At 54.1% G+C, this 23,533-nt stretch overlaps 1 protein-coding gene across 4 annotated transcripts; it reads left to right on the top strand.

The window, feature by feature from the left end:
* Window positions 1–1,255: 1,255 nt before the first annotated feature.
* On the top strand, window positions 1,256–20,443 carry MFGE8 (milk fat globule EGF and factor V/VIII domain containing). Of its 4 annotated transcripts, none has more exons than XM_005294890.4 (10): window positions 1,256–1,584; window positions 5,953–6,078; window positions 7,491–7,616; window positions 8,827–8,940; window positions 9,841–10,022; window positions 10,765–10,920; window positions 12,313–12,457; window positions 14,596–14,798; window positions 16,990–17,145; window positions 17,584–20,443. In XM_005294890.4, exons 1-10 carry the CDS (start codon window positions 1,512–1,514, stop codon window positions 17,725–17,727), a joined length of 1,425 nt encoding a protein of 474 aa, XP_005294947.2. In that variant the 5' UTR covers window positions 1,256–1,511; the 3' UTR covers window positions 17,728–20,443. The 4 variants fall into 4 exon arrangements, with proteins under 4 accessions (XP_005294947.2, XP_005294948.2, XP_065415366.1 ...); XM_005294891.4 differs by having other exon boundaries at window positions 1,356–1,584; window positions 14,614–14,798; XM_065559294.1 differs by lacking the exon at window positions 8,827–8,940 and having other exon boundaries at window positions 1,387–1,584; window positions 14,614–14,798.
* The last annotated feature ends 3,090 nt before the right edge of the window (window positions 20,444–23,533 follow it).

Raw genomic sequence — 23,533 nt, 5'->3', positions numbered from 1 at the left:
GTTTGGCTTTGTGCGAATGTCACAGTCTCCCGAAGATCTGGCCTTCCTTCACTCACTCATTATATTCGAAAGCAGTGTTGCATGCTCTTTGGCCACATCGCCACGATGGACCAAACCACCTCAGTGTACCGTGCTTTCAAACTCTCCATTGACGTGCGAAGGGGTACGTGCCCTGTCCTACTGGGGGCTGCCCCAGAGATGTGTGGATCCACAGAACTCAGCCAGATCAGGGAACTTCACTACACGATGCCCGGTGCAAAGCCTTCAACCTTGGTCACTCTGACTGGCACAAGGGTCCTTAGCACTCTATGTGTAGATGATGATGATGAATGTTGGCTAATTAAACATAGAATCATAGAATATCAGGGTTGGAAGGGACCTCAGGAGGTCATCTAGTCCAACCCCCTGCTCAAAGCAGCACCAACCCTCAACTAAATCATCCCAGCCAGGGCTTTGTCAAACATAGGTCTGTGCAAGCCAATGTACTTTCCCCCTTGCACTATAACAAGCAGCAGTTAGTTAGGAACTAAAAAAAACATTGGCAAGTGTCCAACTTAATCTGAGGCCTGTTTGTTTATTATTGTGTTGCAACAGTGCCTAGAGGGCCCAGCCTGCTGTGCTAGGTGCTGTACAAACAGAACAAAGAGATGCACCCGCCCCACAGGATTCAGCTGACAACGCTTCAAGCTGAGTGCACTTTCCACAAATGCTTGGGCGCTGCGTGTCAGGAGTGAACTGCATGGACAGAGCTAAATTTGTTAGTCTCTAAAGTGCTACAAGTTCTCCTGTTCTTAGAGCTGTATGGAGGGCCCGGATTTGAACAGTAGGGTACTGCAGGTCAGGCCTAAGGGGCATTGGCAGGGCTGTGTGTAGAGCCCGGGACCGGGACTGGAATAGCAGGCAATATTGCGGAGCAGCAATGAGGTGCTTGGGGTGAAGACCAATGCTTAATTTGTAATGAAAGAGGTGTCCGGGCTCAAACATTTTTTGTTTTTTACATTCCTAACTGATGCAGCAAGCTGGGGCTATGGCCTGCCAAACCAACAGGTGCCGGGACGAAGCACTGGTGAGGGCACATGCAGTGATGTCTCTTGCACAACTCCTTGGCACGGGGTTTGCATTTTGCTCCTTGCGCTGCATCCAAACAGGGAAGGACTTTCACTCCACTTCCTTCTGAAGGGAGTTGCCATGCCATCCACGTTGCCACCGAGTGCATTGCCCCAGGCGTGGGCCGTGGGCCCGTCCCCACCCCGGCACACCCCTGCACCCAGCTCCAGGAGCAGCTCGCCACTGCTGTTTGGGGTGGGTGCCGCGTGTCATTGGCCAGCCAGTCGGAGCACGTGGGGCTGGGTGGAATCTGCAGGCTCAGCCTTGGAGGGGAGGGCGCCCGTCTGACTCACTCGCTCTAATCCCTCTGGAGGAGAAGTCAGGACACAAACAGACTTGAGGAGCGAGTCCAGCCGGACGGGACAGGGTGCGGCGAGCCTGAGCCCGAGCCCGAAGGGAGGGAGATGAAGGAATCGAGCCCTTTGCGGGCGCTGTTCGGTGCCATCCTCGCTGCCTCGGTGGTTTTAGCTGTGACGGGTGAGTTTGGATCATAGGCTTAGTTTGATTTCTCTATTTGGGGGCAGCTCCAGTCTGGCCAATGGGGCTGTGCGTGGGGGCCAATTCTGTACCTGTCTGAGGCTTGTCGTTTGTGGGGCAGCGCCCCCACCTGCTCCCCAACTAGGCCTATGGTTTGGATCATTGGCCTTTCCCTCCTCCCACCGTCTGTCCTGCTTCAGGGTCTCCCGGGTGTTTCACACTCCCCAGGCTGAAAATCTGCGCTGGAAGGGGGGGGCCATACCCAGCCTGGCCCGCCTGCCGCTGCAGATCGAAGTCTGGGATCTTCTGGCTGTGGGATTCGCCTCGTCCCCAGGTGTGGGGGTGGAGAGGGACAAGTAGCAGTTGCTAAATCCCCTTCCACTTCTGGCTGATGTTGAGGGCTGGGAGAATGGGTCCTTGGGGTGACAGCAGGAGGGGTACGGCGCTGTACGGCGAACGCTCAGCATTTCCGCAATAAGACCCCCACTAACACCTAGCTCTTAAACCGCACCTTTCATCAGTAGTGCTTCACTGGCGTGAGGGCACAAATCCTGGCAGCCCACCCCCGGGAGTCAAGATCGCTGTCCCCATTTTACAGAGGGGGAGGTGAGGCACAGAACAAGGTCACAGGGCAGGGAGATGCTGTGGGTACAGCTCTGGACTCACACCCAGCGGCTGTAAATAGAATCTAGGAAGTTTGGCTCCCAGCTTCTAGCCACTCGCTACAGAAGCCAATAGTCCTGACTGACATCCCAGGCCCCAATCGGCTCTCCCAGAGCTGGGAAGAGATTCCAGGAGTTCCGGCTGACAGACCCCTGCTCTAACTATTCGATAACACTTCCCTCCTATATAACAAAACACCCTTCCTTGTTTGTAGGGCCCTTAGCTGGGAAGGGAGGAATGGGCATGCTGTGAGCCCAGGGCTGGCGAAGGGGGGCAGGGCAGTGGTGAAGAGGCTGTACTTGGGGGGTGGGAGGTAGGGATGGGGTGAGGGGCTGAGAGGGTGGAATATGAGGAGAGGTGAGGGACAGGATGTGGGATGAAACATGGGGAGTAGAGGGAAAAGACAGGGGGCACTTGCTGGAGCAGTGGAGGGGGGGCCTGGGGCAGTAAGGGACCAAGGCTGGCACAGGGGCAGTGGGGGGCCTGCAGGTTGTGTTGTCAGTTTTGGTTGGGGGGGCACCCATTTTCCCCTCCCAAGACAGTGTCTTGGACTGACCCGGGGAGCCCAGAGCCTCACAGGACATTATTTTTGCCTCCCTGCCAGTTCTTGGGGCCACGGAAGTAAACATTTCCAAATGTGGCTGGTGATTTTGGGTGTCTCAGTTGGGAGCCCAATGTGGGACAGTTGGGGTCTGATTCTCAGGGCACTCACAGCTCCAGTCAAAGGCAGTGGGAGCAGGAGGTGCTGCATGGCTCTGAAAATCTGGCCCCAGCTGTCCCAGACACTGAGGCACCCCAAATCACTGGGGGCTTTTGAAAATTTGGCCCTTCCCTCGCCTGCTAACAGTGGGGTGTGGCCAATGAGACCTGCTGGAGAGAGGATGAGGAGTTATTCCCCAGAGGGAGGGGGAAGCTCAGTTACTTGCTATACTTAAAATGTGCATAACTTATTGGGGCCCATTCTGCCCCTGCCCTGGGGAGGAATGCAGTAGAGTGGCCTTTCCAGCCCCAGTCTCCTTTGCCTGGTCTCCTCTGTCTTGCTGTGTCCTGGCCCCAGTGTGAACCAGATGCTCCTGTAGTGGAGGCAGCTGGCACAGCAGATGCTTGGGGGGAAACACACTTGTCACCCATGTGCCTCTCTGTGAACAGACCCAGCGCTGTGTGTAGAGCCTTGGCCAGCTGGCTATAAGGATCCTTGATACTGAGTTTCTGAGTGCCCAGGAGACTTGAGGAGCATGGGGCAAGTAAATAGCCCCACTCCTTGATAAATGAAATGGGCAAAGACATCCCCACTCCCCATTGGCCCTTCAGCATCTCTCTCCTCCTCCTCTGCTGTAGCTCATGGCAGTGCATTGATGGAAGATGAGGTCATGCAGAGCCAGGCTGGGCGGCACAAGCAACAATTTGACCTGGTGCCCAAGTTCTTCCGCTTTCTCAGGCTGGGCTAAAGGAGCAGCAGCAGCTTTTCTGAAGCCTCCAGTTAACACAGGCCAGCCTGCTCCATCTGCCATGAGCACACCCCGCGGATGTGGGATTAGTTCTGAGGAGCCTTGCTATTAAAAGACTAATTAGTAATAACTCCCTGAGCCATGGCTTAGGCTAATGAGAGCCGTGCTGTTCAGTACAGCTCTGGGCAGTGAGCTCTCAGCCCATTAACTACCCACACAGGTAGTGTGTGTGTGGGGGGGCGGAGGCTGTCCCTGGGGTCTCCACCTGAGCTAACCCCCTGCTCTAACGCCTGCGGCATGAGCCGATGTGGCAGAGAGAAGCTTGGTGTCAGGAGACAAGCTGCCCCAGTGCTTGCTAATGAGAGACGCAACCTTTCACGCAGGGGTCACCCGGTTGAATTCGCCCACGTCGGCATGGAGGGCCCTAGAAGTTATACCCAGCTGCCAGCTGTTTGGTGGTCCCCCTCCCCTGCTGTGTGAAATGAACTGGTGGGTTTCAGCCCAGCTCCCCGGGCACAGCCAAAATCACTTTCACAATTGGCTTCTTGGCCGGCAGTGTCATTAGCGAAACCAGGGGCTGAATGGCTATAGAGGACTTTCTCTCATGCCCCTGTTGAGGGTGCCGAGGCCTCACTGGCTGACAGGGTAAGGGGCAGGAAGAGCTTGCCCTGTACTGTGTGAACGACACCTGTCCTAGGAATGGAGATTTACCATCTCCAGGGGAGTCTCTCACAGAGCGCGGTCCTGGGCAAAGGCTGGTCTGCTGCACAGAGCCATCTACAGGTGGGTAGCATGTGGAAGCAGGTGGGAAGACTTCTCCTGGGCACTACTTGGGGCAGATGCCCCGATGGACCCTGGGGGCCTCTCCCTGCACCCAGGAAATGGACACAGACAGGAAGTGCCCTCTGGGTAAGATGCATTTTCTTGGGGCAGGTCTGAGCCGCCTGGGGGCTGACCCCTCTCGTGCTCACTTGCTGTTTGGAGCAGCAGCTGGCCTTGTCTCCAGGCAGTGATAGGTACCCCGTCTGCTCCACTGAGCCTGGCTCCTGCGCTTCCAGAGTGTTTGTTCCTTAGGAGATGCCGGTTTTTCAATCTTTCACAGATATAAACCGTCTTAACTGAAATCTCAGATGCTCGGCCCATCTGATTCCTGGGGTGAGTGCATCTGGAGCCCTATTCAGCTTGCCCCCACTCTGCTCTGGTCCCTGCACTGCTTGGATACAGGTCTAGGGGGTGGAAGGAGGAACATTCGCTCCTCCACTTACTCCCCAAGGAGGGCAGTGTTGGCTATGAGTATCCATAGTCCACCCCTTCCTCCCAGGAAGTGTGTGGTCATTTCACAGCCTCCCCTGACCCAGTGAACTAGGAGGAATGGGTTGGAGCAAAGCACATTTAGGCTGAATAATAGGGAAGTTCCCGAAGAGTGAGATCTGTGTGATGGAAAACAGATTAGATTGCCTAGGGACAAAGCTGTAGGGCACAGACTGAGGAACCAGCTGCCCTGGCCCCCAGTGCAGGATGGTCAAGGTGTGGAGGGGTTGTGGTGGGGAAGGGGCAGGACATGGGAGATGGGGGACTGTCACTGTCAAATGGCAAGATGTGGGGTGATGTGCTGGGAAGATTGGTGTCAGCAGCTGCTTGGTGGCTCACTAGCGCAACTGGAGTCAAAGCAAAGGCCCAGTTGCAGAACAGTGGGCACTGATGGTTCCCCTCCCCCTGAGCCTCCCACGCCCTCCTGCTCCTAGCACGCCTCACCTTGGGCATTACCCTGCAGTGCTGGAGGAGGGCGAGACATTCAGACACAAGAGGAGAGCTGGAAACTCCTTGGGGGACTTACGAGGGACTTTGGTCTCCTGGGCAGACGCTGTAGAACTGCACTGAGAATGTAGGTCCGGGCCATGGACACTGTGAGGGTGGGAGCTGGGCAATTTCCCTCCTCCTAGCTCTGCCGGTGCCCCTCTGTCCTGACTGCTCTTCCAGTCCTGGAACCCCATACATAGCTCTGCCAGTGGGTCTCGATCCTGCCCTGCAGCACCGTGTGTGAACTCAGCCTGGGGCACCCCATACACAGCTGTGCCACAGCACTGCAGACTGTGCTGCACCCAAAGTAACATGGAAGATCTCTGTAAAGGCAGGATATCTGCGTTTGAATTTTCCTGCAAGATCAGATTTCAGTCCAAGCCCTGGGTCTGTAGCTGGCTCATGTGTGGTTTCCCTGGCAGTTAGTGTTTGTAATGACTTGTGGCCTTGGTTACAGGTGACTTCTGTGATGTGAACCACTGTGAGAACGGGGGTACCTGCCTGACTGGTAGCAATGAGACTCCATTCTTCTGTATCTGCCCTGACGGTTTCACTGGGATTGACTGCAATGACACAGAGAAAGGTACAGCCCATGCGGGAGGCGGGTCCAGATGCTCTGAGACTGGAATCTCATCTGTATGTGATTGTGATGCATCGACAATAACACAGCAAAGTGCATGATGCCTTGGGGGCACTAGCACATAGCAAAGTTCCCTTGTCATGACCCTGTCCACTGGCTGCTTCCAAGTTCCAACCCTGCGGATGATGTGTGCAGGGTGGTGTTCTAAAACTGGTGCCTATAACAAGGACATGAACACAGGTAGATCTTAGACACTTAGGATGCGCTTCTTCTCTTGGGGAAATAACTAACAAACTGTCAAAGTACGTGTCATACCTTTCTCTAGTGATCGGTCTACTGCAGGATAACATCGTACTACTGCTACCTGGCAATGGAGTGGTAGAGATCTCTGTTATGGAGCTGAAGGTCCCAGTTTCAAACACTGATGACAACCAGTGCAGGCTTGTATCAGATTCACACACACCGCGGGAGAACTAACCCAGAGCCAAATGCAGTTATGTCAGATCCATGCAGGACTTGGGATTGTTATGCTTATAAGAAGCAAACGGAATCTTTAAAAAGGGGATATGGCAATACGCTGCGTTTATTGAGAGTACAGTTTGAGCACTGAAATCAGTATACGCTTCCATTCACACACACACACACACACGGTCCTTAGTGTTGCTCGGTCACTTCCAGTGGCCAGCTGAAACTGCACACAAGGAAGGGGGAGCATTCGAAGCTCCGATGTTGATTCAGAACGAACCCGAGTCCCATGGCAATGCACCCTTCTTTTATAGTGATAAGTTCCCATACAAGTCTATGGACCTTCCTGTGTCACACTGGAGCTGTCAGTCATGAGGTATTCAAGGTTGCTGTTTAGCATTATTCCTGGGAGGATCCGCAGCTGTTTCTTATCTGTCCCTTTGGCTCAACTCCTTATCTCGTCCTTGGGGTGTATGCCTTTGCTTTAGGGTCATCAATCTGCTATCCCGTAATAAAGTTGGTGCCTCTTGACTCCTCCACTCCCTTCTTGACCATCTGGCCCAGCTGTCCTGTCTTAGTTAATTACCATACATTCGTCACTCACACCAAACCGTAAATAAGGCAATTACAACCATAAAATTTCTATCCTTCTAAGAGCGCATGTTAACACAATCAACAAAGAATAAACTCAGAACAATTTACTAATTCAAGGCTACAATTTCTTCTTACTAATTCAAAGCTAGCAAAATGGAGTATAAGGCAAAATAAGCAAAATGGAGTACAATTTTACTTGAGACAATTTCTTCCCATTAGGCTTTTGACCTACAGGGTCACCAAGTCACAGTAACAGGCATGCTTGTACCAGAGCCCTGCAGCCCTGGAACCGTGTGGATTCTTCCTTTCCCTGGTCCCATTTGACAACTATTTGCTTCCTCTGTTTCCTTTCCCAGGCCCCTGCCACCCTAATCCCTGCCACAACAATGGCGAGTGCCAGCTGGTGCCCAACCGGGGCGATGTCTTTATGGAATATGTCTGCAAGTGCCCTGCGGGGTATGCAGGCACCCACTGCCAAAAGAGTGAGTCAGGGCTGCTTCTGCGAGGGTAGCACCGAGCACTGGCTCTGGGGGAGATGGGGGACATGACAAAAGACCTCCCTGCAGGAGCTGCCAAGGTGGGAGGGGATCATGGAGACCAGGTGTCCAGGGGGTGGATTGTGTTTGTGTATGTAACCCAGTTACCTTCCACATATTGTTGGGGTGTGTGTAAGTGACTAATTCAGCAAAATACCCCACTGGGTTTGTTTCCACCAACTCATTGGATGTTTCTCACCCTGAGCTGCTGGGAATGCACTGGGCAGCCTCGCATGAACCCTCTCCCCTCACATGCCTCTGAACTGACTTGCTGGCTCTGGTGCCTGCTGGCAGGGGTTACGTGAGTCCATCCATTCTGCAGCAGCCCAGCTGTCAGATCTGCTGTGGATTGCTGGTCCTGGAGCCACCCCTGGAAATCTAGGAGCTGGAGTGGGAGGGGAGACCTAGGGACCAGCATGAGGTGGGGTGGGAGCTGGTGCCACTTGGGATAAGTAGGCCAGCACCAGGTGAGATGCAGGTACTGGTGTTGGGTGGGATGTGGGGAGGTGCCAGAAGAGATGGAGGTACTGGGTAGGATGCGATTGCCAATTCTTGGTAGGATGTGGGGCCAGGTGGTGGGAACAATGTCGGACCAGAGCCAGGTGGGATGCAGGGGCTGGCATCAGGTGGGATGCAGGGTTCAGCATTGAGTGCACTGAGAGAACTATAGAAATGAGAAAGATACTGAGGGAGAAGGCCGTGCAATGGGTGTGTCTGGCTGCTGCATCTTAACCATAGCCCGGTCAATGGCAGTTCTGCTTTTAGGACACCTGGGGCTCTGCCTGCTCCAGAGCGGAATTTGTGCGTCATCTGCAGTGTAGCGTGGGACGTTCCCCAGAGCTTCACACAGATGCATAGAAGAACCAGTGCCCCTAAGCCCAGTCCATTCCGGTAGGAGAGGCTCCCTCCCACAGTGGCATAGCTGGGCATCTCGGCTAGAACCCCCACTTCTACAAGCAGCCCAGCAGTCACCTGAGGGCTGGTATGAATGCAGTTTGGATTAAAACGCTCACTTAGCTTGCCAGAGCAGCTGCCTGCTGATAACTTTCTGCGTGGGTGACGGGACACCCTGTCCCACCATGTGGTGCTGGGTTTGAGGCTGGGGGAAAGAGTCTCTCTCTCTCTCTCTCATCATCTTCGCTCCGGTCTCCCCTAGACGTGAACGAGTGCTCCTCACAGCCATGCAAAAATGGAGGCACCTGCCTAGACCTGAACGGTGACTATGCCTGCAAATGCCCCTCTCTATTCATGGGGAAGACCTGCCATGTCCGTAAGTCCCTGACCGTGACAAGCGGCTACAGATCCTGCCCCTCCCCTCTGCCCCAAACTTCCCGTTGCCCCGCTCTGCTCTCAGCAGTACCAGCAAGCACAAAGGAGGCCTTGTTGGTTGGGAAAAACGGAGGTCGATGGCTTTTGAAGTCAGCTCCGTTGTTGTCCATGAGCCCCATGACACTGGAGAGCCCAGTGCTAATGAAAGTAGTGCTGGAGGAGGTAACCCGGAGAGAGCATTGAATTCCCTATGGAGGATCTCTTACTCTTCTCACATCTCATGACTCTGGGATAGTCCCAGAGACTGGATCATAACCCATCACAGAGAGGGCTTTCCCTTTTCAGATTCCTTTACATCTTGTTGCTGTGATGGGACAGCTGTGGTGGCTGGATAGTGGAGAAGGGAGGTTCAGACAAGGAGCGTTCCCTCTTTAGGCTGTCCAGGTCTGTGACGGTGGTGAAAAGCTGCATGGAGAGCTCTGCACATACCTGGACATCTTCTCTGAGAGCATTCAAGACAGTTGCTGACCAACTGGGCCTGAACAATCTTTGTTCGGGAAGTGCTGTGGGCATGGCTGTGGGGAGGGGTTAGGGTGAAACTAGATGTGGCTGGGGAGCAGGAAATACCAGCCACCTTCTCATTTTAATGAGACACCAAACCAGTGCCCCAAGTGGGCAATGAAGGTCCCTGCTCTGGTCTAGTTTCCATTTCATGCCCATGAGATAGGAGGTCTCTCCAGAGAACCAGGAATGTGATGGTCAGAGTGTCACCTTCTCTTTCTCTCTTGTTCTCCTCTTCCTCTCTGTTCTCGCTCTTCCTTTACCGATGACCTGCCCCTCTTCCTTTTCATTCCCAATCTGCCTCCCTTTTCTTTCCCCGTTTCCCCTTTCCCTGCTCCAGGCTGTGCGGTTTTGCTGGGCATGGAGGGAAGGGCCATTGCAGATGCCCAGCTCTCGGCCTCATCTGTGTACTATGGGTTCCTAGGCCTGCAGCGCTGGGGTCCTGAGCTGGCCCGGCTCAACAACAATGGAATCGTCAATGCCTGGACCTCCAGCAACTATGACAAGAGCCCCTGGATTCAGGTACCAGCTGGCTGGAACACACAAACATTCCCTTGGGTGGATCATGAGCTCATTGCAGAACAAGCTTCCTCTGAAGCACCAAGCACTGGCCAGTGCTGGAGACAGGATGCTGGGCTTGTTGGAACACTGCTTTGTTCACATGTGGCAGTTCCTACCCGCACTTCCCCATGCTCCAGGGCTGGGACTGGGGGACTGCTCTGAATTCTGTCGGCCAATGGGAATGTGAACCCATTGTCCTAGTCCCTGCTGAAATCTTCACCTTGGAGAAGGAGTGGTTTCAGATGGGAATGTTAACATGACTATAAGAAGGGGGTGTCCCAAGGCAGTATCCCTTTGGGGGCAGCTGGCACTTCTTGATGCAGGATGCGCAATCTCCTGGGAGGAGGCACTCAGGAAACACCTTGCGTTGCTCTGCAGCAATGCTCTCTCTGGTGGTACAGTTGGGCATCCTTCCCTCCTTGATCAGAGGACTGGGATCGCGGTGTGAGGTTGTGGGGATGGGGAGTTCTAGCACAGGAACAATGGGGCAGCCTGCAGATGGACAGAGCACCCACCGCAGGACAGCCCCTTTCAAGGGTGCTGAGGCTGAGTTGATTCCCAGGAGTCCAGCTGGGCTGCAGGTCACATAGATTAATACTCTATGGGAGACCTGGGAGGGCAGGGCGTAGCGTGGACCATAATCTGTGTCAGGCTCGGTAGCATGTTCCCTGCCCCATCCCAGTAACCCTATGCCATGCTACAGGTAAACCTGCTGAGGAAGATGCGGCTGATAGGGATCATCACGCAGGGTGCCAGCCGTGCGGGCTGGGCCGAGTACGTCCATTCCTTCAAAGTAGCGTACAGCCAGGATGGACGTGTGTTTGTGTTCTTCAGGGACGAGAACCAGGATCGAGACAAGGTGGGTACAGCAGTAATCGGCCTGCTGCCTCCAAACATGGGATGGAAATGGGGGGGGGGGGGTGTCAGCTTGGGGCAAGTAGATCGATGCACTGGCGGGGGTTGGCACCTGGGCCTGTTACCACTGTGAAATTATGGCACTGGCGGGGCCTTGTGTCACTTTGTGGAGGTGGCATCTGCTCAGAGGAGATGGTGTGTCATTGCAGGGGCTGCAAACAGGATCGGGGGGTTCTCAGAAAGGTATTGAGAACAATAAATACCAGCAATTTCATAATAATATAAATGATTATACACACACACTACACCTGCCTACACAGAGCACAACCACTCGTCAACATTCAGAGAATCCCTGATTTGTGACTAGCACCCCAAGTTTGCTTTGCTCTGATTCACAAGCTTCTGGGCAGCCTCAAAATGTTTGTCAACCTATCAGGGAGCAGGCCCAATGCCCTGGTTCTTGGGTGACCAGCCACACAACAAGAAGAGCAAACAGTGACCAGGCAAAGTGAAGAGTTAATAAACTCACTAAAGGTGTCAATGATTTGTCCAGCCCCATCAGATCTAGTCTTGACAGCAGATACATTTGTGGGAAATAGGACTGGTCTTAGAACAATTTGCTAGAGGGGCTGAACTGGTAACAAATACATCAAGCATCTCTACTATATACTATAGTGTACAATACTGTATATATATATATATATATATTTACAGAACCAATAGCATATCTATACTGTATCTACTTCCCTATAAGTCACCTGATGTATAAGCTGACCTACTAATTGACAGCAGTGTTACCAACTCTCAGGATTTTATCACACATCTTGTGATAATTGGTGTATTTCTTAAAATCCCAGCTGCTGTGATCCTGTGACTATATGAGAATCTCAGCCTTCATAAAATATATATATATATATATATATATATATATATATATATATATATATATATATATATATATATATATATATATATATTATAACCTTCATGGTTGCAGAGAAAAGCATGTAAATGTGACCCCGGTGTACTCTAAAGGGTAAAAACGAAACAAAAAACAACAACAAAACAAACACAAGACAAGTGGATAAAAAAAAATCCAACATTTCTTGTTTTAAAACAATCTCATGATTTTTAAGCCAATCTCATGCTTTTTGGGGCTTGACTCATGATCTTGTAACATTTTGGTTTGGCAACTCTGAGTCTAAAGCATTCTTCAGTGTTGGTGCTGAGTTGTTCTGTCGCATGGCTTTTGTTATTGTGTCTACAAGATAAAAATCGGACTGGTGGGTCAGGGATTACTATGGACAACGGTATGGGGTAGAGAAGGGATGAGGATTTGATATTGGGCCCCATTCCTGGCCACTAAACACACTCATCTTGGCGTGTGCCTTTGCAGGTTTTCCTGGGGAACACGAATAATGACGGCATGCAGTCCAACATGTTCAATCCTCCGATCACAGCCCAGTACATCCGCATCTACCCTGTGATGTGTCACAGGGCCTGCACGCTGCGCTTTGAGCTGGTTGGCTGCGAATTGAACGGTAAATGTCTACTCCGGGTCAAGGATATAGCCTTCTGCTCTGGGGCACTCACGCCTGTCTGTTGGATCTCTGAGGCGGATGGATGTGCATGTCCACAGCACGGGCTGTGATCTGATCAGATCACACATGCTGGGCTGGGTCAGTGCTTGGATGGGTGACCTCTAAAGATATCCCAGATGTAGGAACCGTCTGTTGAGACTCAGTAGGGGGTGTTCTTCCCTCTGTCAGTGCTAACCTTAGTGTCCCAGTGTGGCACTAGAAGGCACTGTGCTGCAGGAAGTGGTGCGGGCGACTTGGTAGGGGAGGTGCTGTCACCTCGGAGTCATTACTGACCAGTGCAGTGCTATGGGATTTTGTGCTACTGGAGGTGTTGCCTTTCTGATGAGACCTGACAACCCTGAGTTGTGAAAGATCTGTTGGCTCTTTTTGTGAGAATAGGGGTGTTAACTCGAGGGTCTCAGCCAAATCACATCCTAGATAATGACATTCTACTCCCTAAATCCTTCCCAGGCAGTCTCAATTAGGATCTTTCTGCACTCCGTCCCAACCCCCTGAGTAGCGCTGCTGTGCGGCTGTTGAACAGCTGCTGAGATCATTTCCCTGCTGACTGAAACAGCTTCTGTAGAGTTTGCAAAATTCTTTAGGATCAAAGTCCCCTAGAAAATGTAACAGCAGTAGGCTCAGCCAATCAGATCTCTCTCTCGCTAGCTCAGCATTCCTAACAAGACACATGTGCTAGGCCGTGCTTGGCATAATGGGCTCAGTTCTGTTGCCTGGCTGTTTGGTGGCTCCAGTGTATTGCTAGTGGGATTGGTGCGTCCGTGTCACAGCTGGGGACTTCAGCAGAGGCCAAGGATCAAATGGGGCATGGACACCAGCCTCCCCTTAGGGGCGAAGGGCCAAGAGCAGGGTGGAGGGGGAGTTAAGCTTGTTCTGCTACGGCCCATGCTGGAACTGCTCTGGGGGATAGAGGCCTCCGTCTCTAGCGCTATGAATCTTCTAAGTTCACTCTCTGTTTCGTGCCCTTGGAGCTCTGCCATGACCCCAGTAGTGTCTGGACTCTGCTGGGGCCCTGTCCCTCACAGGGAGGGGTGAGGAACCTGGGAGAGAGAGCCCCGCAGGAATACCGGAACAGGGGTCCAATCCCTGGGAACACCAAAGGCAAGCAATTGGAATTAGCCTATATGGACACAGGGCCTGGAGTTCATCTGGAGCCTTTCAGGGAAAGTGGGGAGTGCTCGTGGTGGGGGCTGGACATGGCCCTGGGGCACTGGGAGCTCAGGTCTAATTCCAGTAGTGTCTGTGCTTTGGTTTTCCATCCCCTCCTCCCCACACACCAATCCTCTCTTTGTCTGCATCAGTGACCACAGTGACACCCACTGGTAACAACGAGAATTGCAGGGCTGGTCACATCTTCCTGGCTGCAAGGTTACAGTGTGAACTGGCCCGTGGAACAATCCAGCTAGGCGCTGCTCCACCTTCCCCACTTGGGGGGTTCGCAAGGCCTCAGACAGCCTCCACACTCCAACCTGGGGCTTGTTTCCCTATGGCGGTGGTTTGCAAGAGGCTTCTCTAGGCTGGGGATTTCTACTGGGCCCAGAAGGAAAAGGGACCTTCCCCCTGGAGTGGACTCTGCACATATAGCCTGGGAGCTGTGTGCTGTGCTTAGAGAGGAGTGGCCCTCCGAAAGGACTGGACATTGGGGCTCAGGCTTCAGCCACTTTTCTGGAGGGGCAGTACTGACAATGTTGTCCCTATAGCCCTCCTGCAGCAGAGGGCGCTGCCACACAGTGAATGGTCCTCTCAGGGGAAATTAGGCAGAAGATAAAATGCAGAACTGGAAAAAATGTACCGCCCAATCCAATGCCTTCTCGAGAGGGACAGGGAGTTTTGAAGTCCCATCTCTGTGTATATTTGGGGTTCCTGCTCTGTGCTCATGGCTCAGTGCTTTTTATGCCTCTACATTTGTGGTCTCTGCTCTTTGCGTCTTTGGTGTCTCTGCTCTGTATTTATCTGGGAGTCCTGGGACCCTGCTCAGTGTCTGTTTGGGATTCCTGGGTCCTGCTCTGTGTTTGTTTGGGATGACTATGCTGCTGGACTCCTCCCTTTCACTGTGTCTATAAACCATTGTGTTACAGTGTATTTCAACACGGCAGGTTGTTCGGAGCCGCTGGGCATGAAATCCCGCCTGATCTCTGACCAGCAGATCACAGCCTCCAGCGTTTATAAGACATGGGGCATTGATGGCTTCACCTGGTACCCACATTACGCCCGCCTGGATAAGACAGGCAAGACCAATGCCTGGACTGCACTCAACAACGACCAGTCTGAGTGGCTGCAGGTGTGTCTCCATCACCCCACAGTGGCTCTCCCAGCAGGGAGGTGAGGTAGGGAAGTCTGGTGATGTGAGCATAGGCCCTTGGACCAGGAGTACATGAGTTCCAATAGCAAAACTCACTCTGATTCACTCTGTGGCCCTGGGCAAGGCACCTGAGTTCTCAGCCTCACTTTCTCCATCTGTAAAATGGGGCTAATAGTCCATTACAGCTGTCTTGAGTGGCCACATATTCCTATTGTGAAGGGCTAGATGCTTTCGGGGTTACCAGGGTCCCAGGGAGGGGAGCTTAGATACTGGGCAGAATACAGGCAGTGGCTGGAGCCTTATTGTTTCAGAAAAGCCGTGTGTTTGCTGGGCTCTGTGCATCTGGGATGGCAAAGGAATCTCAGCCAGGGATTCATAGCAGAGCCGTAACAAGGAATTTTTGTGCCTGAGGCAAGGGCCGGCTCCAGGCTCTTCGGCGTCAATTCGGCAGCGGGTCCCTCAGTCCGCCGCCAAATTGCCGCCGAAGAATGAATGAAGTGGTGGCGGCAATTCAGCAGCAGGTCCTTCCCTCTGAGAGGGACTGAGGGACCCACCGCCGAACTGCCGCCAAATAAGCAGCGGCGGTAGAGCTGCTGCCGAAGTGCCGCCGATCGCGGCTTTTTTTTTTTTTTTCCCCTCCGTCCTGCTCGGGCGGTAGAGTTGCGCCCCTCCGCTTTGCGCGCCCGAGGCAAGTGCCTCACTCGCCTTGCCCTTGTTACGGCACCGATGCATAGACTCTTTGGACTCTCCTCCCCCCAACTTTCCCTCTTCCCATTCTCACCCTCTTTCTTTCCCTCCCTATTTTCTAGGGGTCCCTGCTGCACCCCTAGATCTAACCATTTGTATGAGTGACTGGAAGCTGCTTGGGGTGGGTGGCAGAAACCCTTGTCAGCCCCACCACCTATCTCCTGTGGCATCCCCCCACAGCGCCCTTCCTCCCTCAAGATCAGCATCCCCATTCTGCATGGATCAGCCCATGGGAGCTTGGCTCAGCTCCTCTGCCACATGCCTGACCCTCCAGCTCAGAATTGGCTGCCACTTGGCCTCAGTTTCCTGCTCTGTGCTAGTGAACCACAGGGGAAGCTCTCTCATCCCCTCCTGAAGCCAGCGTGGTTACTCCATAGCCTGCCTACAGTTTTGTTGCTGGCCCAGGGGTGGGCTACCGGAAGGGCCAGAGACTCCTGCAGTGCAGGAATCTGTCAGGTTTCCTGTCATTACCCCAAGCCCCGGCTCCTTTCTCAGGTGATTTCAGAATCCTCTGTGGGTGCAGCTCAGGCAGGGAAAGCGAGAGTAGAGTCTCTAGGGATCTGAGCAGTCAGTCCTGCCCTTGGGACCTAGGCAGGGCCCTCCAGAACAAACCTTTCCCCCCAGCATTTGCCTTTATTTGATCTTCCTTGTAATGCTGTAGCATTCCAGACAGGTCCCTTTACCGGCTCCTCCCTTTGCTGGGGTGTCTCTGGCCCCAGATGAGATCTTTTTGCTCATACGCTGTGTAACCTGGCTGCTGCTCTCTTGGCTCCACGCCAGTCTTGTTCTCTCCCTCCTTGTTCCCTGCCCACCTGTGAGGAGACTCAGCACCAGCGACGGCACCCAGGCTGGGGGAAGGCAAAGGAAACTCTGCATGCCTAATTTGGGGCTGCTCTGGGGCCTGGTGCACGTTGTGTGACTGCTCTGCCGCCCAGAATAGCGGGAGCACAAAGAACCCTAGCCACTCCCTCTCCGAACCCTGAGCTGCCCACTCCTGCCTCTGGCCATGCCCCAGCACACCCGTATGCCAGGCAGGAGTGGAGGGTTGCCTGTGTTGTCTCTATGCCATCCCTGCATGGGGTATTCCTCAGGGGACTTTTCCACCCCATCAATGCACTGGGCTGGAGTGGGGGCAGAATCTGCCCATGTTCCAGTCTGCCAGGTCGGCTATGTGATGCGTGCAGTGGACTGTCCTAGGCAGTGGTAGATCTTCACTTAGCAATGGTGCACAGAGCTGGAGTGGGTACATGCAGAGCCCCGGACTGGAATAGCACAGGGGCTGCTGTCAGGCTTGAGGGCCATCAGCAGAGCTGCATGGACGAGACTTGCACAGCCCCTGACTCTCTCAGCTTGCTTGGGACCCGCCTGGCTTTTGGGGCAAAGCGAGCGGACGTCCTTTGAAAAAGCCCTGTATCTCTGGCAGATCGACCTGCTGACTCAGAAGAAGGTGACCGGCGTCGTCACCCAAGGGGCTCGGGATTTTGGGCACATTCAGTATGTGGCGGCCTACAAAGTGGCTTACAGTGATGATGGGACGTCCTGGACCGTTTACAAGGACAACAGGACAAACAGCAGCAAGGTGGGTGCAGGGAAGGGGCTTCGGTAGCACAGGGGGAAACTACAAATCCCAGCATTCCTAAGGGGCTGGAATGAGAAGGCGCCCAGCCGGTACATGGCAGCAGTGATGACAAAGGGTCAGAGGAGTGGTTTCACTAACCAGAGAGCTGCTGGTGATACCACAGTACTTAGGTCATCAACAAGGAAGACCAGGGGACAAGAGCAGCTGTACCTGGGGTTTAATGGGGTAGATGTGGCAGGACCCTCATACTGACCATCCTTGCTGTGTATGGGGGGGGGGAGGGGACAGGTCACTGCTCAGCAGGGCACTTGGACAGCTCCCCATAGGCCTGTGATCCTGTAGTGTGTCCTCTCCCACAGTGCCTGCAACCTGGCATTGCTCCCTCTCCCCTAGCAGGACCTGCTCCTTGTTCTAATGGCTCCTCCCTTCCCCCTGCAGATCTTCCAAGGAAACTATGACAACACCTCTCACAAGAAGAATGTGTTCGACGTGCCCTTCTACGCCCGCTTTGTGCGCATCCTGCCTGTGGCGTGGCACAACCGCATCACGCTGCGCATGGAGCTGCTGGGCTGCGATGAGTAGTCTGCTGGGGACGGCAGCGTGGAAGGCAAGGACTGGGCTGCCGCCCCCCCAGCCTCCCACTCCTGGCCTTTCCCCTGCACGCCTGCTGCTGTAACATCCCCCTCTCTGTGTCTCACCCACGCTGCCCCACGACGTCTGTGTCCGGTTCCTGGTCTGGCAGTGGGGAGGGCTGGAGAGGGGCAGTGAGTGCATGACTGTAGCTGAAGCTGATAGAAATCTTATGGGAGGGCTCTGGGTCCCCCTCGCCTTTGCTTTAGAAGAGCATGTGACGGCCCTGCATTGGTGAGGCTACCGTACTTGCACTAACACGCAGAGGCCCCTGGAGCTCTCTGGGCCCACAGCTCTGCACTTTAGGGGGCTGTCCCAGATGAGGGGCTCTTGCCCTCTGAGCCCCTCATGTTGGTCCAGGTGTTTTCCATCCAGGCCCTTACGGACTCCCTACAAACAGGCCCTAGCAACCTCCATCAGATCCTGAAAACTACTCCCCCTTTTAGCTCTGCTTCCACTGAAGGGCCCTTAGCAATTGAGAGCTCTTCTGTCTCCATCACCTTCAGCGTTCAGGGGAGCCTTTGAGTGAGATGCCCTGGAGATGGGGCAGGCCCCTCCACTCATGGCCTCTATCTCTCAAGCAAAGGCAGGTAGCTGGCTTCCCCCGACGTGTGTCGAGGGGAGAGGGAGCTTCCAGTTCTTTGGCTCCTAAAGTCATTCAGAAGGGCCCTCGGAAAGAATCTGTTGCCCCTGAGTGCACCGATCACTGCCTCCTTGCAGGCCACTGCTTGGCAGCGATGTTGCTGTGGGTCCTGTCAGTTCAGCATAGTGCCAAGGGAGTGATGAGAAGGGGCGGGGGCATAGAGCGTCAGAAGTCACAGGGCTTCAGTGTGGGGAGAAGCTGGCAGCTGGGAATCTGTACACACAGGGCCTCTGGCTTTGCACTGCAGAAACTGCTCTTCTCCTGCAGGGCACACGCATGGGAAGATCTGTCCTGCGGGGGGGGGAGCTGGGCACAAAGGGGGGGAACGTGTAATTTCTGTTGTAAAATCTTGGGGGGGCTGGGAATGTGGCCAACAGTGACTGACCCAATGTCCAGCACCTGCCAATAATGCTCCAGCCGGACACCGGTACACATGCTGCTCTCAAACATTCCGGGCACAAGGACAGGGCAAGTGCTATCTGCCCTCCCACTTACTTGTGGTCCCATGAGCATCGCTTCTGAGCACCCAGCTGGCCAGGAATTCATACGGGAGAGCCCAGCCAACCTGCCAGTCACCACAAGGCTCTCATCCCCCACTGCCACCCAGAAGTGAAGCCCCATGCCCCTGCCCAGGTAGCCATTGTTCCTGGGTTCCAGCCTAGTGTAGTGCATCACGGTGAAGTCCACAGCCCAAACCCTCCTGTGGGCCAAAAGGCCAGCCCCAGCAAACACAGTTTGTCCATGGTGCTTTGCGGTACCGAGTCCCATGATGGTGCCCCGCTAAAGGAGAACCTAGAGATTCTCCAGCCATGTTTTCTGATGTTTCCTCAATTCCATCATCTCAGGACAGGGCAGAGCAGTGCAAGGCAGGGGTGGCACACAGAGCAAACTGGGCTTGTGGTATGGAGCTTTGAAACCCTCCTCCAACCTTGCTCACATGCAGGGAGCTCCCTAGCAGACAGCAAACCCCATGGTACGATCCTCGGCGCACAGGCAACTGGCATGTTGCATGACACATGAATGAGCCTGGGATGGGGGTTCAGGGTGTTCTGTGCTGGTTCTGAACCAAACTTCTGCAGTAGCACTCCAGGGTCCTTGGAGCATCTGGTCTGTCCAGAGTGTGTGTGGGGGAGGATACTTAGTTTGCTCTACGCTGCTGATCTGCCAAGGCTCCTGGCCACCTCCCATTGAGGCTGCTCAGCTTGCATAGTAACTCCCCTTGCTTTCCCATGGGACAGTCCCAGGATGTTAATTCTGAGAAAGAGGGGCCCAAGCTCAGCAGTATCTTTATAACTCTTCCCCCATCATTGGGCAGAGGTTGCCCTCAACTGGGTTGGTACCCATCACAGCCTGTGCCTGCCCCTGACCTTCTGGTTCACAGGATTACCAGTTCTCCTGATTTTATTATGAGTCTCATGATATTTGGTGTTTTCTCAAAGCCCCAGCTCCTGGGGTCAGGTGATTACAGGAGAACCTCAGCTCTCATTTAAAGAAAAACAAAAAGTAGATTCTGGTCCTATTGGCTGCAGAGAAAAGTTTGAAAATATGACCATTCAATGCTCCAAACCCAGAAGGACAATCAGAAGAATCCAACGTTGATTCTTTTTTAAATCTCAGGATTTTTAAGCCAATCTTGTAGTTTACGGGGCCTGTCTCATGATACTTGAGTGCTTTGGGATGGCAACACGGGTCCATCCATGCATGCTACCCATTACAAGAATGAGTGGGAACAGAAGGGCACAGCGACTGCCCCAGAGGGCGGGCCCCTCACTGACCTCACAGCATGGCAAGGGCTTGGCGCCTGGCTGAACAGAGGCTCTAGATTTGGGATCAGTCCCCGTTGGCAGGGATGTGTCTCTCTGGTGTGGCTCTGACTTGAAGCACAATACAGAGCTGGACCTTCTTCACGTGTGTTTGGGAGGGAGATGGGTTCTTTGGTGTAAGTGATGGCATGAGCGAGTCTTGGATGGGAAGGCAGCACACCCTGTAGGAGCGTCTGACAGTATTAAAACCAGCTGAAACTCATGAGTGTCCACCTGCTTATTTGCGTCTGACTCGGGTCTCACCTGGTGCAGTGCTGAACATGGAACAGGATTCTGCCCTGCTCCTCTGCCTCCAGCTGCACCCCACATCACTCCCTTCGGCACTTCCCAAGCCTGTGTCTCCTTAGAAAGAGCCAAGGGAAGTTCATGGAGGATAGGGGATGCCCAATGCATCTGAGGCCTGGGATTCATGTCCCCACTGCTTCAAACCCACACCCCCTACACAGTCTGCCAGTGTAGCATGGCCTCAGCCGCTTCCCTCCATGGCGCATCTCCTGGGCTCTGCTTAGGCAGCCAGCGGCAGCACCGAGCTCCTGGAGGCCGGGTCGCTGTGAGTGAGGCCAGGAACTCTTGTCAGTTCCCTGAGTGCCTCCTTCAATCTGTCACCGTATAATGACCCAATTCACTCAGCTCAGAGCCCTTGTGCTCCCAGAGCATCCGCTGTCTGGCTGCAGCCTGGGAACTCCCTCTGCTTGCCTAGCTCCTTTTTATCTCTGTGAATGCTCTGGGGCCTGGGATTAGAGTCGGATTCACTCCAGCTGCAGCCTCCTTGCCCAGAGATGAGCAGCGGTGACGGCTGCTCCTGGGAAGAAAGGTCTGAGGCAAAGCAGCCGCTTAAGAGGAAAATTCCTCTGCTCTAGGGAGGCATCAGGAGCCAGGAAAAGCCATAAACTCAGAGGCCCAGGAGGGTCTGGTTCTGCCTGCCGAGCTGGGAGGACTGGGATAGGGCAGCAAGGGCTGGATGAGGGGAGTAACATGGCAAGAGCTGATGGAGCAGCAGGAGCCTAAGTAAAACCTGGGCCAAGAACCCCTCCTGAGCTTTCCCCTCACTGTGCTGCAAATCCTCCTGTGAAGGGGGAGGAGAAGGGGCCATTTCTTGGTGGGGTGGGGTGGGGTGGGATCATGCCCTGCCCCAAATCCAGTGATGGGAGAATTCTGAGCAGTCCGGCTCAGGGATGCACCTGAAACATTTCGCTTTCCTGAACTCCTGCTCCCTGGCTCAGGCTCTGGGGCTGCTGACTCTGCCCCCGAGAGCATGGCTCGGGGCTGTGGGGGAAACCCAGCATCCCGAGCCGCCTCAGCGATGGTTCAGGAAAGGGGATCTGATTCTGGATAAAAGTTCAGGCCAGTGTCTCATCTATCCAAGCCCATCTGCCCCTCCCTCCCTCCACATGACCAGATTTCTAGGGTGCTGTGGGATGGGAAATGGGTTTCTCCATCTTTGTAACTAATTCCAGGGCTGGCAGAGCTTTGGCAGCCTGGACAGGGTCACTCACTGACCCAAGGCGGCTTCTCACCAGCCCCAAAGCATTTTTCCCTTCCCTGAAGATGCTGTAGCCACCCCACCTCAGCTCAGGACCTACACAGCACTGGGGCTGGGCCACCTGGCTGGGAGATTCCCTAGGGACCGACATTCTCCCTTCTGAGTCAGTGCTGACCCTAGTACGCCCCATACATTGCTAGTGGATACCAATCTGCAGGAGATGGTGGGATGTCTCAGCGGGGGTTGCTCCCCCCCTCCAAATCAGTGCCGACACTCGGCATAGTGCCGAGGGGTGCTCTAGGAGGGGTCATTTTCCAGCTCAGACATTAAAAGCCTGGCTGCTGTGGGCTGTTAAAGGTTCCGTTGCACATTTGAGGAAGCTGCTCCCCAAGAGGCAGGCTGTTTATAACATGGGTGTGACACACAGGGGCACTGTCTGGAGACTGAATTTTCCTGGCCCTGGTCCCATAACAAGGTTCAGGCTCTCACAGGGTTATCCCCGCCAGTAGCTACTGATATAGCATTAAGCCTGGTGTCTTGTTACAGCCCTGTCGGGTAGTTACCTTGGCCCAGATCCACACAGGTATTTAGGCTCCTACCTTCCACTGAGACCAATGTGAGCTTGGAATACCTTTGAGGACCTGGGTCCTCCTGCCGCCATTCGTGCCCCGCCCCAGTTCTTCGCTTCCTCTCCCTTAAAAAAGAAAAGGTGGGTGATATAGCTGGTGTCTCCCCAAAAGTGGCTGCATTTCAGAGGTGGGCAGGCAAGCGATCTCTGCCCTCTTGGCCTTCACAGCACTTGGGGATGGAAAGGACTCCAGCAATGGAGAGCTATGATTAGTAATCAAGTGGCCCATGGGGTAATTTAGTTCAGGATATCCTCATTTGGCTTCGGCTCATCTTTGAGCTGGGAGGCAGCAGCTCCCACCCTGCCGTGCGCGCGAGTTGCTAAGCTGATCCACGAGGGCCTTGCTTGGCCACTTGTTGCAGCTGATACTCATCAAACCCACTTCTGTCCCAGCCAGGCAGTGCGGATGCTGTTTGGCACTCCCTGGTGCACTGCAGGTGAAACCTTCCTGGGCAATGCAGATGAGTGGCTAACCCTGTAGGGAAGCAGGAGGATGAAGCCAGGAATCTGGCACCAGCTGCTTTCAGGAACATGATGCAGATCCCTGGGCAGAACAAAGACTGCGAGAGGCATGAATGCCCTGCAGAGGGAACCATTCCTCATCTCCTCGGGTTCCTGCAGCAGGCGGAGTGTCCAAGAGGAGGCCAGGGCACTGTTACTCATGGAAACCCATCTTCAGTGAATCACAATGTGGAGCAGAGACTATCCCTGCCCCTCCGTCCAGCTGCTGAGCCCTGGAGAACCGACCCTGCTCTGCAGCCCTAGCTCTCCCATGAGCCCCCTACAAAGCACTCCATCTCCAGGTGCAATTGCCTCCCACCCCCCTGACTCCTGGGGAGGTGCACTCCTAGCCAAACTGGCTAAGAACATAAGAACGACCATACTGGGTTAGACCAAAGATCCATCTAGCCCAGTCCTGTCTTCTGACAGTGACCAATGCCAGGTGTCTCAGAGGGAGTGAACCTAACAGGTAATGATCAAGTGATCTCTCTCCTGCCATCCATCTCCACCCTCTGACAAACAGAGGCTAGGGACACCATTCCTTACCCAGCCTGGCTAATCGCCATTAATGGACTTAACCTCCATGAATGTATCTAACCATCTGGATGGTTTCCGGCCAAGCGGACCTGAACCAGCAGCAGTGGGGAAGGAGGCCGCCTGGGGAGCTCAAGGCTGCAGGA

Source organism: Chrysemys picta, chromosome 10 (genome assembly GCF_011386835.1).
Source record: "Chrysemys picta bellii isolate R12L10 chromosome 10, ASM1138683v2, whole genome shotgun sequence".
In the NCBI taxonomy this organism is placed as follows: Eukaryota; Metazoa; Chordata; order Testudines; family Emydidae; genus Chrysemys; species Chrysemys picta.
Note: the sequence above shows the minus strand (reverse complement) of the source record. Positions and strands in the feature narration are given on the sequence as shown.

Excerpts from the sequence above, each read along its gene's own strand:
- MFGE8 (XM_005294890.4), top strand. The coding sequence starts at position 1,512 with ATGAAGGAATCGAGCCCTTTGCGGGCGCTGTTCGGTGCCATCCTCGCT. Across the intron at positions 8,941-9,840 it reads GGGGAAGACCTGCCATGTCC|GCTGTGCGGTTTTGCTGGGC; the intron begins GTAAGTCCCTGA and ends TCCCTGCTCCAG. Across the intron at positions 17,146-17,583 it reads ACAGGACAAACAGCAGCAAG|ATCTTCCAAGGAAACTATGA; the intron begins GTGGGTGCAGGG and ends TTCCCCCTGCAG.